This window comes from Schistocerca nitens, chromosome 4 (assembly GCF_023898315.1).
Source record: "Schistocerca nitens isolate TAMUIC-IGC-003100 chromosome 4, iqSchNite1.1, whole genome shotgun sequence".
Lineage (NCBI taxonomy): Eukaryota > Metazoa > Arthropoda > Insecta > Orthoptera > Acrididae > Schistocerca > Schistocerca nitens.
Window position 1 is genome coordinate 428,575,893 of NC_064617.1, and position 15,588 is coordinate 428,591,480.

General features: G+C 38.4%; 1 protein-coding gene across 1 annotated transcript in view; it reads right to left on the reverse strand.

Annotated features, from left to right (window-relative positions):
- Nucleotides 1–1,911: 1,911 nt before the first annotated feature.
- LOC126253153 (coronin-7) overlaps nucleotides 1,912–15,588 on the reverse strand; it is a 234,577-nt gene continuing 220,900 nt past the window's right edge. Inside the window, exon 19 of the mRNA XM_049954311.1 lies at nucleotides 1,912–2,539. Coding sequence (XP_049810268.1) covers nucleotides 2,531–2,539 — 9 coding nt within the window. The 3' untranslated portion in view covers nucleotides 1,912–2,530. The remainder of the gene's footprint in view (nucleotides 2,540–15,588) is intronic.

The following is a 15,588-nucleotide window of genomic DNA, read 5'->3' on the forward strand; positions in this document are numbered from 1 at the left end:
CACTGAATTTCATCCCCCCTTGCCTCCCCCCCCCCCTGCCGCCACCTCTCTCTCAATCATTCTCCACTTAAGTGACATGTTCTCTCTCGCCTTACTCCTCAAAATATAATTTTAAAACTATCAGATCCTAGTTAATATGAAAATGCATAATATGAATTACTATTGCCTTGTCATTAATCAAGACTGTAGTCTAATGGCCATTATGTGACTGCCAGAAGCTGTATTTGTTACCTTTCAGTACAGAGGGTTCCTTAATTTGATTGTTGAATCATAAAAGATGAGGTTTTCTTTGAAAATATTTACAATTCATCAATGGGTCCCTGGAGTTTGTGAGCACTGATTTCCTTTTTAATGATATGAACAAAATCTGAAGTATTTTTATTTTGTACCGTTGTTTACATAATCGGAAACAGCAAAAATTTTCATAGTGCCATTGCCTCAAATTTATTATAATAATTAAAAATGCATGAAAAATCTGACACTGCTTTGGGATTTTGGAAGAAAGAAGTTCTTTCTCATTACTGAAGATTGAAAAATAAAGTAAATGTACAGATTATCTGTAGGTGGACTAATGGGTAAAGTGAGAGACTCAGAAGTGTATGTCAAAATCCAAATTCTGAATATGGATCAGAACAGAATATAGGTCATAGGATGTACAGAAGAGGTTTCAAATTTTTGATGCTTCAATACAGCTGTGTAAGACAGAAGGCTCCATCACTCATCAGAATGAGCAAGAGACAGATGATCTATTTCTCTCTCTCTTCCTCATATCACTAAGTTCTTGAATATTAACTTCGGAAGCTCTTTACCATTTCCTCTCAAGTTTTTCTACAAGATTTCCTCATTCATGTTCCTGCAATCCATTCCCCCACCCACCCACAAAAAAAATCCCTATTTTTGTCCTTGCTGGCCCTTTCAGTTCATTCCTATACATTCAGATAACATGTACTTATAATCACAATGCTTTAACTATTCCACCACCTCGAATGGTTCACAGGCAGAATGTCATGGATCACATCATCTGATATTATGTCTGAGAATCATTCAAGCATCTCTCTAGCTATTTCCTATCCTTCTGTCTCTTCATGACAAGTTTCAAAACATTTATCACTTTCTGTTCTTAGCTGCTTGTTAATGAACTCCAGAAACTCAAGGCTAGGTGGCCACTAGGTCATGTCTGTCTACTTTAGCATTATGCTAAGAAATTCATCTTAGTATGACAATTTTATCACCTGTAATTATACTTTTCATATTGGCATTTACAGTTTGACTGGTAGCATGCCACTCTTTTTGCTATATATTCACTTAAAGTAGTAGCTTTTACGATATGCAGTGTTAAGTGAACTTTCTTGAACCATTTGAACCTAATTACTTTTGCTCAAGAATTTCTAACAAGATTATAAGCAAAAAGATGAGAATTCTACTGTAGCTTAGTATCTAGTCATCCATACTGATTTGTGTATCCTAAAAGTTGGCAAACAGTACAAAGGAAAAGAAATGTTCAGTGAAGCTCAAGAGATGGAGGCCTCTATAAAGGAAGTAACAAACACACAAACAAAACCACATACACACATGTGCGCGCGTGCGCACGCACACGGAGGAGGAGTGGGATGGGTGGGGCGAGGGGGACGGGGGGGGGGGGGGGAGCGGGGGGAGGGAGGCAGAGAGGGGGAGGGAGGCAGAGAGGGAGAGGGAGAGCTTTAAAATAATATGGTTTTTAACACAGTTGTATACTGCTGAAAGGGGTTTGAACTTATCTTACCCCGCATTTGTAAACTTACTACATAAAATATGACAACCAGATCATTTTAAACAAAATACATGAAGACACAACAGTGCCTTTTGAATATGGACATGCAAAAAAAAAAAAATAAAAAAAAATTAATATGACACTGAGTGAATTTGTTCTAATCGAGAACAGAAAACAATCTTGGATACTGCATATTAAGAATAGTTCATATTCTTAGTACTGTTCACTATAAATACACATATCATAAATATTTTAAATATATATATATATATATAAAACAGGCAGTTCAGTTAAAATGTATCTAACATTATGCTTGGGCTAATTGTCAATTAAGACGGGCCACGCTGCCGAGTTAACAAATAAAAGTGTGACAGCCCTCAATATCCTCAGTCGTTATTAACAACGTTTACAAGCATTTTACATTTTTTGTTTCTTTTATTACACTTTGCGCGTGGGCTGTCGTAGACATTTTAAGAGCCTGGACTGTATAAGAATGTCAATCTGAAAATTCAAAAAGCATTAACTGGTGACAGAGCAGAACTTGACCCATATATTAATTCAGTCAGCAGAGACAAATCTCACAGAAGAGCTGGAAATTAGTTGTTATAAGAGACTTTTCATACTGTGGCAGTGAATTCACTGAAAGTGAGAATTGTGTGCTTTCAGTTTTAAAATGACCCTGGTTCTTCCAATGCTGCAGCAGTGGAATTAAAAAGATCCATAAAAATTGGTGTGGTCCCTATGTAGATTGTGTAGTCTTGATGATTCAGTGCTATCATTTCAGTCCTCCTGTAAGCAAAATTAGTAAAAAGTGTCCTGTTAGTAAGTTACCAATTGATTTACAGAATATTCAAGCTGCATCCATGTTATGAAAGGAGTACCATAAAAATTTATTTTCTTACTTTAGTTTGATCATTCAGAGTTAGCACAAAAATGTTTAATGTTACTATTATCGACACTTCAAATGAAAACTCATGCTGGAAGTATTACATGTCAATCCAAGTTCTAGATGCTATTTTCTTATAACAACAGTTCTTAACACACTATTTTGATTTTCAGTAATAGTGTGTTATTTATTGGGATTCTTAGTTTATAATGTTGGCTACAACTGCTCACCCACCTTACTTGTGAAATATATTTTGTTATGTGAACACAGTTGCAACTGTACAGCCAATTTAATTCACATGTTAACCAAATAAAAATACATTCATAAAACTGTATTTATTTCTGAATAAGCAATATGGGGATCTCATTTTCTATTGCATCACCATAAAAGTGACACTGAAATATGACTGATAAGCATCAATTCGTGAAAACAATCAGGAACAGTATTTATTGACTTAAAGTAAGTTAAATCATGAGAGACCTCCCTGATCCAAATTTCAGTCCTTTTACCTGTGAGTTCTTAAATTCCCCAGTTAGTTCAGTCCTGATTTTGATGATCCACTGCTCTTCAATCTTAACAAAGTTACCAACAATTATAGTTACACTTCCCAATTGTTTCCAGATTTAATCTCTTCAAAATTGGACAAGGTTTGTATGACAAGCTTTATGAAGTTTGGACTTTGAAATGTCGTATGCTAGATTTTGTACACAAGATCCTGTATGAATAATAATAGAGTTCAGAATAAAATTTCAGTCACTGGTTGCACAGATATTTTTGAGCCGTGCACAGCTCGTGTTCAATGTCATTCATTGCTTGTCATCTTGTCTTCACAGTACCGTCACCTCGTTTCTTATTCGTTTTACTGGCGTCACCAAGTTACTGATTGCTTGCCCGTGAGTGGCAGCAGTGGCACTTATCGATAAGTGCACTGATGTACTATCTCTGGAGCGACCGCTAGTATTTCTGGGTTGTCCTCTGTCGGGGTTCAGTTGGGACGGAGTGCCAGTGAGGTGCGGGCAGCCAGTACTCGCCAACCGCTGGTGACACACATGAACTGTCCGATGGAAGGATATTTGAGTGGGAACGACTGCTGGTTGGTCATTCAGTTGATCGTCTCATTGGGCGACCTGTATTTGGTCTTTTGACCGTTTCTGGGCTTGGGCTTCGTCAGTTGGTCATCTTGCCCGATGTGGGTCAATTCCTTCCTTGTGCAGAGGTGTTGTTGCCAATGGGCAAGAGTTACCTCTGCATGGTTGGGTCCGAGCCAGTGTGCCCAGGTCACCGTGTCTCTGAGTTCTAAACAGACATCAAGGGAGCCAGGATGGAGCTGCAGTGAGCTCCGGACAGCCATGACTCGCTCGACCATTTCCAACACATGTAACTTGAGTGGGGACAATGTTGCTTGGTCGTTCGGTCGGTCGTCTCATCAGACGACATGTAGTTGGTCACCGACCGCTTATGGAAACTCTGTGTGTGTCGACTTGTGATTTCTCCTTGTTGTTCCACAGTGATTGGTTTTTGGATTGTCAGAGTTTTTGGTGCATGTGTTTACATGAAACTGTGTGTAGCTTCTGTGATTTCCACTGAGCAGTTATGAATGTTGTCTGCGTACTGGAGTAGGCTGTCGGTCGGTTGGGACAGAGCAGCGAGTGTGTGTTTCCTCGCTGTCTTGATGCTGTCCGGCACGGCGTGTAGTTCAACAGCTTTGGTGTTTTTCGTTTTTGTCTTTGAGTGGTTATTGTGCCTTGACTGTGTTTACACGCCAATTGTCAAGACATAGTGCTGCTGGGATCTTCGTCCTCACTGAAATTTTTGGTTGTCGTGCCATTGGTCGGGTGGAAGGGAATCGATTAGGTTGTTGGTTGGTTCGTCAGCCATCCCTAGGTTGTGCTGCCACCCGATTATTTAGTGTTACGCTTGGCTGCCTGTCTCACCTAAACTGTTGTAAAAGTTTCTTTCCCGGGCCGACCCTTGGAACACTTCTGAGCACCACTGTTCTGTTGTTATGATTGTGATTTTCTTTTGTCGCAAGTACTGTGCCAGGCCTTCAGTCGTGTATTAATTTTGTCTATTCTATGTTCAGTATATGGCCCTCAGCCGAACCTTATGAGAAGTATTTTAAGATTTGGCCTTCAGCCATGTTCTATTTAAAATTCTTGTTTGCTCTGTATTTAGGCCTTCAGCCACATTTGTTTTAAAATTTGTGGCTTTCAGCTGTAATGTTTAAATTCCTGTCGGTAAGGTTTCTCTTTACTTATCTTGAATTCTTAATATGGCCTTCAGCCATACTGTGTAAATGCTTATCTTAGGGTTAGTCTTTAATTATTTTGAATAATTGTTTGGGCCTTCAGCCATCAAGATATTTCAAGTTGTCTTAAGATGGTTTTTTGTTGTACTGTCTAAATGTTTGTCTTTAAAGGTTGCTTTTTATTATGTTGAAATATTATTGGGCTTTCAGCTGAGGAATTAATTGAAATTTTCCCCAATATGGCTTTTAGCCAAAATTGATAAATGCTTGCCTTTAAAGAATTTCCTTTGCTGATCTGAAATGTTATTTGAGCCTTTAGCCGAGACGATATTTTAATTTTACTTAAGTAAGGCCTTCAGCCGTTTGTCTAAATACTTGTTCCTTAAAAGGAATTATTTAAGGATATTTCAATATATTAATCTGTCATCTTCAGAAGCTTACAAAATTAGGGATATTATGAATCATTAGATGACCAAGATCTAACTACATGGGTAATACAACATGTAAAAGGAGATAATCATGAGGGGACTGGAACACTGCAGTAAGTAGGGGGGTGGGGGTGGGGGGGGAGGATAGAAGAAAAATGGGGACAGTATTAGGTATGAGAGAGGAAAAAGACTAATTGAGTTCTGCTGTAAATTTCAGCTAGTAATAGTGAATACACAGTTCAAAAATCAGAAGAGAAGGAGGTATACTTGGAAAAAGCCAGGAGACATGGAAGATTCCTGTTGGATTACATCCTGGTAAGGTAGAGTTGCCAAAAATGGGTAACGTGTAAGGTGTACTCAGAAGTACACATAGATTCAGATCACAATTTACTACTGATGAAGAGTAGGTTAAAGTATAAGAGAATCATCTGGAAGGATCAATGAAGAAGGAAGTCAGATACTGAAATGCTGAGGAATGACTAGGTGTGCTTGAAATTCTCTAAGGCTGTAGATACTATAATAATGAATACATCACAATAGGTGTTTCAATCGAAGAGAAAAGAACGTCTCCAAGAAATGGTGATTAAAGGAAGTTGGAGATATAAATATGCAAAAAAAGAAGGTACTACAAATGAATCTTTGTTTACAGACGAAAAACATCAGTTGGTTGACATAACACAGAAACACAAAACTGTCTGGAATAAGACAGGAACACAGCGATATTGGTCACTTAAAAATGAAATTAATAAGAAACACAGGGAAGCTAACGCAAAATGGTTGAAGTAAAAATGCGAAGAAACTGAAAAATGATTGACATTATAGAAGAGATGGAGACAAAGTGGAAGACAGAAGGGATACAGTATTAGGGCCAGAGTTTAACCTAACATTGGAAGACTTCAGATCAAACAAGGCAAAAGGCATAGGTAACTTTCTTTCAGAAATTTTAAAATGGAAACCAAACCACTATTCAAGTTGGTATACAGAATCTGTGAGACCGGAGACATGCCACCACACTTTTAAGGAAAATATCGTGGACACAATCCTGAAGATGGTAGAGGCAGATAAATGTGAGAGCTATCATACAACCACTTTAATATCTTATGCATCAAAGTTGCTAATAAAAATAACATACAAAAGATTGCAAAAGAAAACTGAGGATGTGTTAGATGATTATCAGTTTGGCTTTTGGAGAGATTGGAATAAAACAAAAAAAATAATTGAGGACATTGGGTACAACTGCTACTCTGAAATGAAGATGGCACAAGACAGTTAGTTAGTCGTGGCAGGCTATATATATATAAAGGTTTCCATCAAGTTCAGATCACGTGAATTTGAAGGCCAAGACGTCAGTGTGACTTCATGACTATCATGCTCCTTGAAACACTTTTGCATGATTCTGACCTTGTGAAACAGACAATTATACAGCTGGAAATTGCCATAGATGTTGCAGAAGACATCAAGCATGAAGGGATGCAGGAGGCTTAAGGCCCACAGTAATATTCACATAGTGCACAACTGTCATGGTGCCTTCAATTACTAACACACTAATATTGCCTCCACCAGGCTTTAAATGTTGGGTGGTCGATGTCTCAAGCAGGCTGGATGAGAGTGTATCCCAACACAACCATTTACTTGATGTAACAAGAAACATCATTCATCTGACCAGACAGCATGTTTCCACTGAGCCGCAGCCCAATCTTCATGACCCAACGCCCATTAAAATCTTTACTGGTAGTGTTATTATAGGAACTTGTAGAGGTTATCTGTTGCAGAGCCACATGTTTAACAATGTGCACTAAAGTGTATGCTCTGAACATCTGCACCTGCTCTAGGATTGTACTCTGTCATCAGATCTGCCACAGATCGCTGCCCATCCTGCTTTACAGAGTGGGCACGCCTCCTATTTCCATGTTTTGTAATAAGGCTTGGACATCCCACATCCTGTCATCCATTAATTTTTTCACTCTCCATCATTCATTTTCCATAAATGCTCTTGATAGTACTATGTGAACAGCCACCCAGCTTGGCTGTCTCCACGATGCTTGTTCCCAGGTGCTGGACAATAACGATCTGCCCTTTGCAAAGTAACTTATGTCAATAGCTTTCTCAATGTGCTGCCTCGATTACCCCATTTGTGGCCTTTATTGTATTTAAATGAGTCTCCATTCATCTCTGCTCCACTTATATACTTTCCTTATCACATAACATGCTCACAATGCCACCAGGTGTCGTTCAGTCCTGTGATGGGCAGTGAATGTTGCATGCCTCTTCTGGAACATGCACTCTCATAATAAAAATAGTAAAACTCTCAGTGATTCACAATGCCTCTATTGAAGCATCTTCCACAGAGAAGGGTGAGAGTATTGCTAGAGAGTTGGTAATAATGCTAGAAGTGTCAATGCATGCATGGACATAACTGCAACACATTTTTTTCAAAGTTCAGTAGGTCAGATAACAATGGGTATGGTATAAGAATATAATAATTCCAATCCCAAAGAAAGCAGGTGTTGACAGATGTGAAAATTACCGAACTATCAGTTTAATAAGTCACAGCTGCAAAATACTAATGCGAATTCTTTACAGACGAATGGAAAAACTGGTAGAAGCGGACCTCGGGGAAGATCAGTTTGGATTCCGTAGAAATGTTGGAACACGTGAGGCAATACTAACCTTACGACTTATCTTAGAAGAAAGATTAAGAAAAGGCAAACCTACGTTTCTAGCATTTGTAGACTTAGAGCAAGCTTTTGACAATGTTAACTGGAATACTCTCTTTCAAATTCAGAAGGTGGTAGGGGTAAAATACAGGGAGCGAAAGGCTATTTACAATTTGTACAGAAACCAGATGGCAGTTATAAGAGTCAAGGGGCATGAAAGAGAAGCAGTGGTTGGGAAAGGAGTGAGACAGGGTTGTAGCCTCTCCCCGATGTTATTCAATCTGTATATTGAGCAAGCAGTGAAGGAAACAAAAGAAAAGTTCGGAGTAGGTATTAAAATCCATGGAGAAGAAGTAAAAACTTTGAGGTTCGCCGATGACATTGTAATTCTGTCAGAGACAGCAAAGGACTTGGAAGAGCAGTTGAATGGAATGGATAGCATCTTGAAAGGAGGATATAACATGAACAACAACAAAATCAAAACGAGGATAATGGAATGTAGTCGAATTAAGTCGGGTGATGCTGAGGGAATTAGATTAGGAAATGAGACACTTAAAGTAGTAAAGGAGTTTTGCTATTTGGGGAGCAAAATAACTGATGATAGTTGAAGTAGAGAGGATATAAAATGTAGACTGGCAATGGCAAGGAAAGCGTTTCTGAAGAAGAGAAATTTGTTAACATCGAGTATAGATTTAGGTGTCAGGAAGTCATTTCTGAAAGTATTTGTATGGAGTGTAGGCATGTATGGAAGTGAAACATGGACGATAAATAGTTTGGACAAGAAGAGAATAGAAGCTTTCGAAATGTGGTGCTACAGAAGAATGCTGAAGATTAGATGGGTAGATCACATAACTAATGAGGAAGTATTGAATAGGATTGGGGAGAAGAGAAGTTTGTGGCACAACTTGACCAGAAGAAGGGATCGGTTGGTAGGACATGTTCTGAGGCATCAAGGGATCACAAATTTAGCATTGGAGGGCAGCGTGGAGGGTAAAAATCGTAGAGGGAGGCCAAGAGATGAATACACCAAGCAGATTCAGAAGGATGTAGGTTGCAGTAGGTACTGGGAGATGAAGAAGCTTGCACAGGATAGAGTAGCATGGAGAGCTGCATCAAACCAGTCTCAGGACTGAAGACCACAACAACAACACAACAACATGGTATAGCACAACAAAGAAATTACCTACAAGTGTGGGGACATGGAGATAAAAAAGACAAATAACCACACCTTTACTATTGCACTTTAAAAATAATGGAAGGAGTGAATGTAACCATTCACCAATTGGAGAAGGCGTTGAGCAGTCTATAGACACACAAACAGGACTGAAATGTTGCTGACCTTCAGAAAATGCCCTTCTCCATCGATTTATATCTTTTTATTCTTTTAACCAGTTCACTCACTGCCCCCCCTCCCCCCCACCTCCCTCCCCCCCCCACCTCCCTCCTTCCCAAAACTCTCTCTCTCTCTCTCTCTCTGTACACTGTTCCAGACTGCATTGTCCTGGCCCTGCAGACTGAGTGAGCCAGGGGCAGACTTGAAAACTGATGAAAAACAAACCATACAGGTTTCTGGTAAAGCTACTCTTCTACTGTGACCATCCCTATTTCTCTTTCTTTCTTTTAGTTTAATACCCGTGCTTTCTTTTCCTTTGAAAAAATTATGTTCAGCATATCACAAAAGCTCAAAGGTCATAAAATTTGTATTTTTATGGTGTTGTCATAATGATGATCTCCCTCTCTGGCCCTGGAACCCTTTTCCTCCTCTACTGTTAACATCCATACATCTCTGTTTTCTGATTTTCTCATCCAGCTTCAGAACTGGTTAAAAGAATAAAAAGATATAAATCGATGGAGAAGGGCATTTTCTGAAGGTCAGCAACATTTCAGTCCTGTTTGTGTGTCTATAGACTGCTCAACACCTTCTCCATCTTGGTAATGTCAACTAACATATTTTCCATCCTCCATCTTGGTAGGACCTTCTTGCTGGTGGACTTTAATGTCCTTTTCATGGTTCTCTTTGGTGTCCTGTCATCTGACATCACCTCCCAATGTCTTAACCACCACATCTTTGAGATTTGATAAATTTAACAACATCCTTACCTTGTATAGGTTGCTGTAATTCATTGTCATATATTATTTTCCACACTCTGTCCACAGATTTAAGACGGTATTTTTCATTCAAATGTTCACAGGTTGTTTATCCACTTCCGTTACTGTCCATACATCTGATCCATACACGACAACTTGTTATACAAATGAATAGTACACTTTTACCTTTCTTGTCACTGTAATTAGAGAATAAGTGTGCAAAATAGGCTCTGTTTTCTGCTTGCATTATTTCTATTAATATATTTTCTCACATTAATACTGCTGGCTAAAAGGACACCTACGTAAATGAAGCAGCAGACACTTTCAAACATTTGTTAGAGGACTTCAAGTCATGTAGTGGTCTTCTGGCCCTAGAAATTGACATCATCATATATTTTCACATATACAAGGTCCAATTTTTTCCTCCTGCTTCAATTATTACATATATTTGATTAAGGGTATTTATCTCTCTTGCCACACTTGCAATATCATTTGCATATACACATAACTGATCCTATTTTGTCCGTATTTTGTACTGACACTTCAAAATGCCCAGTTATGGAACTGTAAAGAGATCATCACTCTGGTCCCAAGCCTGAAGAAAAAATACTTGATCATTTTGTTATTTAGCTTTACTTTTGCCTTTGTGTCTTTCATTGTTAACTAATATTCTTAATTTGTTACAGATGCACAGTTCTTTTAGTGCCTTAAGTGCAGTGGCAGGCATATATGGGGGGAGGGGGGCACGGAGCATGCACCCTTCCCCCCCGCCCTAGCGTTGCCCCCACCAGTCAGCCCGCATGCTATTCGTTCATTTCTTTCATCAGTCAACTCAACTGAATTGAGTTATCGCGTAGTTGTACTTTTCTATGTAGCGCGCACGTCTGCGTCTTCGTACTTTATGCGTTTCTGTCTGGCACATAGGGATCAACTTAATGCCTTAGCTCTTTTGAACACTCACCCTGACATTGATTGTCCTATTGACAATGTAATTAACCAATTTGCCAGGAAGAAAATAGGTACATAGGATTCATCATTTAAGGAAGAGAACCACAATCTTAACTTTTTTATATCACAAGATGGCATTGTCTTGTATATGTGTATAATCAGTTTAAATAAAACTTTCTTAAACTTTGCATGTGACGATTATTTTTTATTACAGTAAAAGTAAAGGTAGCTCAAGATATCTTTAGCACCCCCTCCTTGAGGTTTTTCTGTATCTGCCACTGCGTATGTGATTCTGTTCTGTTAACACTCTCAAACGCCTATTTAAAATCAACAAACAGGAAGTTGAGATCTTTGTCATATTCTTCATTTTTTTCCATTATTTGTCTAGTGACAAAAGTGCCTCTATGTAATCGAAAAAAGCACTGGTACGCTCTGAAAATATTTTCACAGCCCCTCCTTTTTCTTTTCAGTCAAAATCCTTGTTAATACCTTGTAGACTTTATTCAATGATGTTATGCCTCCATAGTTCTCACTTGATAACTTTTCTTCTTTTTCATTCAGACAACATATTGTTCCAGTTTGACAATCCACTCGCACACTTTCATTTTCCCAAACATTATTTGTTACTGAATTTTCTTATCTACAAGGTAATTATAAAGTCCATGTGACATTTTTTTTTAATTGTATGGGTAAATAGCTAAACGTAATGTAACAAATGATGCATTAGTGAATGACAAACTCTCAAAGTTTTTTTAACATGGTGCCAACTAGTTACTTTGGAAAACTGCAGACAGGGGTGCCACCAACCATAGTTGCTGAAAACGATGCCAGAATAGGAGGAGTAACACACTGCATACTAGACCTTGCCTGTTGTTAATCATCTGTAAGTGTTCAACAAACTTTCTGTGGCAAGTTTCACAAGATAACACAAGTTTACAACAGCCCAGAGAACTGGTACAAGAAATTCAAGGAGCATGATTGACTGTGTGATGCAAATGCTAGGGTTGACTGAGCATGTCTCAACAGACAGCACACTATATAAGAGGTGAAATGTTGTGAGGTCCCACAAAGCCTACTTACCAAGCTAGTGCAGAGTCAAACACTCTCAGACAACAGTGTGAAAAATCCTTTGTAAGCAATTAAGAGTGAAGCTGTACATATTTAAGCTTCTGGAAGCCACAGGCCATGACCACAAATTGCACCATCGGCAGTGATATGGAAAACCTTCTTGAAAATGACAACTTTCCAAGGAAATTTATCTTCAGTAATGAAGTCATTTTTCATCTTTTGGGGAAGATCAACCAATGCAACATACACATATGGAGACATAATCCTCATTCAAATTTCAAACTTGTCCAGGATTCCGAGGAAGTTAACATGTTCTATGCTGAGTCCTACAAGACAATCTATAGACCCTTTTTTTGCTGAGAGAACTGTCAAAATTATTACATATATCAACAAGCTGCAACAGTGGCTCAAGCCACAACTTGAAACTGATTGCAGGAATTTTATGTTTCAACTAGGTGGTGCCCCTCGACATTTTCACAATTGCATTTGAGATTACCTGAATGAGATGTTGCTGGATGTATCATGTGACCACTGACCTGGAGCTACTCAGTTGGCAACCACTGTCACTGGAAGTAATTCCTCGAGGTCCACCTGTGCGAGGGGGGGAGGGGGGGGGGAAGTGGGGGCAGGAATGCATGAAGAATGGCAGTTATATTCCACATCTAAAGCAGAACCTCACAGACAGGTTGTCATTGTTTTTTATTGTCACTCCTCACATGATCGATTGGGTATGGGGAGAATTAGACTACTCATCAGATGTGTGCTGTGTGGCAAATAATGGACATGGAAAATATTTACAAATGTTACAAAAAAGCTCTGAGAGTTTGTCTTACACATACTGTATCATTTGTTACATCATTCTTGGTCATTTATCTGTACCAATTTTCGAAATTATTTCATGGGCTTTATAATTGTTCTGTATTGTGTGTTGACCACCATATAAGTTCTCACACCATTCAATTTATGATAGGTGTATGGCTATTTTCAATCAGTATATTACTGACTCCACCTCTTGTCCCATCGATCATTTTGCTTCTCTTCTCTTCTCTTCTCTTCTCTTCTCTTCTCCTGGCTCTATATTGTCCTTGTGTTCCTTTGGATCTCAATACATGATTTGAATTGATATTCAGTACTGTTTTCAAATATTCTGCCCATTTCTGCAATATTTTTGTCCATCTCAAATTATCCCACCATTTATATTTTCACATAAATTTAATATACGGTGAAGTTTTTTCTTTGTGTGCCCCACTGTATTATAGAATTTTCCCAAGATTTCATTTTGTTACTTTAGTTCTAGCTCTTGAAATTTTGCTTTCCAGTATTCTTTTCTTCTTTTTCTTTCATATCTTATAGGCATTTGATCTTAATTCTTTATAGTCAAGGGGACCCCAAAAAACTGGAATTACTTATTAAAGGCTATATATTTTCAAATTGTTCACACAACAACCTTATCTTCTTCAAAATACTCTCCATTACAACTAACACATGTGTCCCACTGGTGCTTCCACTATTCAAAAAACTTTTTGTAGTCATCTTTAGAAATGGCCGACAGATATTCCCTCATTTTCTTCCTTGACTCCTTCAATGTTGTCAAATCGGTGTCCTTTCCAGCCCAAAAATAAAAAAAAAAAAAAAAAACCACGGAGCCAGGTCAGGCACATAAGGTGCGTGGGACAGCGGAATCCTGCCATTTTTAGTCAAAAACTGTCTAACAGAGATGCGTGTGTGCGCATGTGCTTTGCCATGGTGGAAGCACCAGTCTCCTGTCTACCACAAATTGGGTCTGCTTTCATGAACACTGTTGCGCAATCTTCCTGAAACATCGAAATGAAAGGTTTGATTGATGGTCTGACCTGGAGCAACAAACTCTGAATGAACTACACCCTTGACATCAAAAAAGCAAATCAGCATTGTTTTGATGTTTGATTTGACTTGACTGTTTTTTTGGACGGGATGAGAATGATATCTTTCGCTTGACTGTTGCTTTGTTTCTGGATCATAATCACAGCACCACAACTCATCACCAGTAATAACCTTTGACAGAAAATTTGGATCAGTTTCAAGCTGTTGTTTCAAAGCACAATATGTTTCAACTTGAACCAAGGAACAAACTTGGCAGTAACCCTTTTCATTTCCAAGTCTTCCACTAAAATTCACTGAACTGAGCTCCAATATTACATACTAATCTCTGACAATTGATCAACTGGCTGTTGATGGTCTGTGAGCGCAAGCTCTGGAATGTTTTCAATATTTTCACTGATTCAGGCAGGTGATGGACATCCTGAATGAGGTTGTCACCAATTGACATGTCACATTTTTAAATAGAGCAAACCACTTATACTTTTGACTTTTACCCATAGCATGATCTTGGTAAGCTGTTTTCAACACTGAAACAATTTCAGCAACATTTTTACCATACAGAAAACAAAATTTCATAGCTGCATGTTGTTCACTCAAAGTTGCCATCATTTAAAAAAAAACAGTGCTAGCAAAAACAATCACTGCACATGAACAGAACAAGCCTGTTTGACAAAACAGGCAGCAATGAATTGCACTGTAAATGCCAAATGCCTAGCGGCAGAAATGCATGGTACACAAGCTCCGTCCACGGCAGTGTTATTCCGGGTTTTTTTGGGTATCCCCTCGTACCTCTGTATATTTTCTTTTTCTCTGTAACATAGTCAGTCTTACCATAATTCTATCCTCTGTCCCTAGTCTACACTTGTCATCAGATTGTTTGTTTATTTCTTTTCTTTTAATCCCAAGTACTTTGTTTTCTGGTACCTATTTTACTGCTTTCTGGGTCATGTTCCACTTGTCTTGGTCTCTTACCATTTCCTCATCATCTCTTGTAGTATTTCTTAATTTTATTTGGTCATTTTTACGGTTTACACATGATTTAGTTATTCTATGTCACAATTTACTCTTTTTTCTGTTCTGTAATTATTTATCATACGCAACTTCTCTCTCACTGCAGCTTTTACAGCATAGTAGTCTTCATAGTAAACTGGATCCCTGCAGCTCAGTACATCTGTGATTGACAAGGCATGATGTGCTTTTACTAAAACACGATCAGTTTGGTTAACTACTCCATCAACATTCAAGTTTCATGTCCCAAGATGTCTCATTTCATGTGGAAAATTGGTACTCTTAATGAGTATATTATTTCTAGCAGGAAACTGACATAGCATAGGTTCATTTTCAGGTTGTACCTGCCTAATAATATTCCTCTGCAGCCACTGAGCCCAATGTTACAAGTCTCCCAAAATTAACAGTATGTCACATTTTGGTACTTTACTACAGGGGCATTCAATGTTCTCATAAAACTGTCCTGTTCTTCTTCCTCCTGTTTGTCCTGTTGGTGAGTATGCTGTTGTTATTGTCATATTCCCAGATTTACCTTTTATTCTCAATCTGACAAGCCTTTTGTTTATAGCTTCAAATATCAATACACAGGTCCTCATCATTTTTGTTATTATAACGCCAGTTCCAGATTGACTTTTCTTCTTTATGCA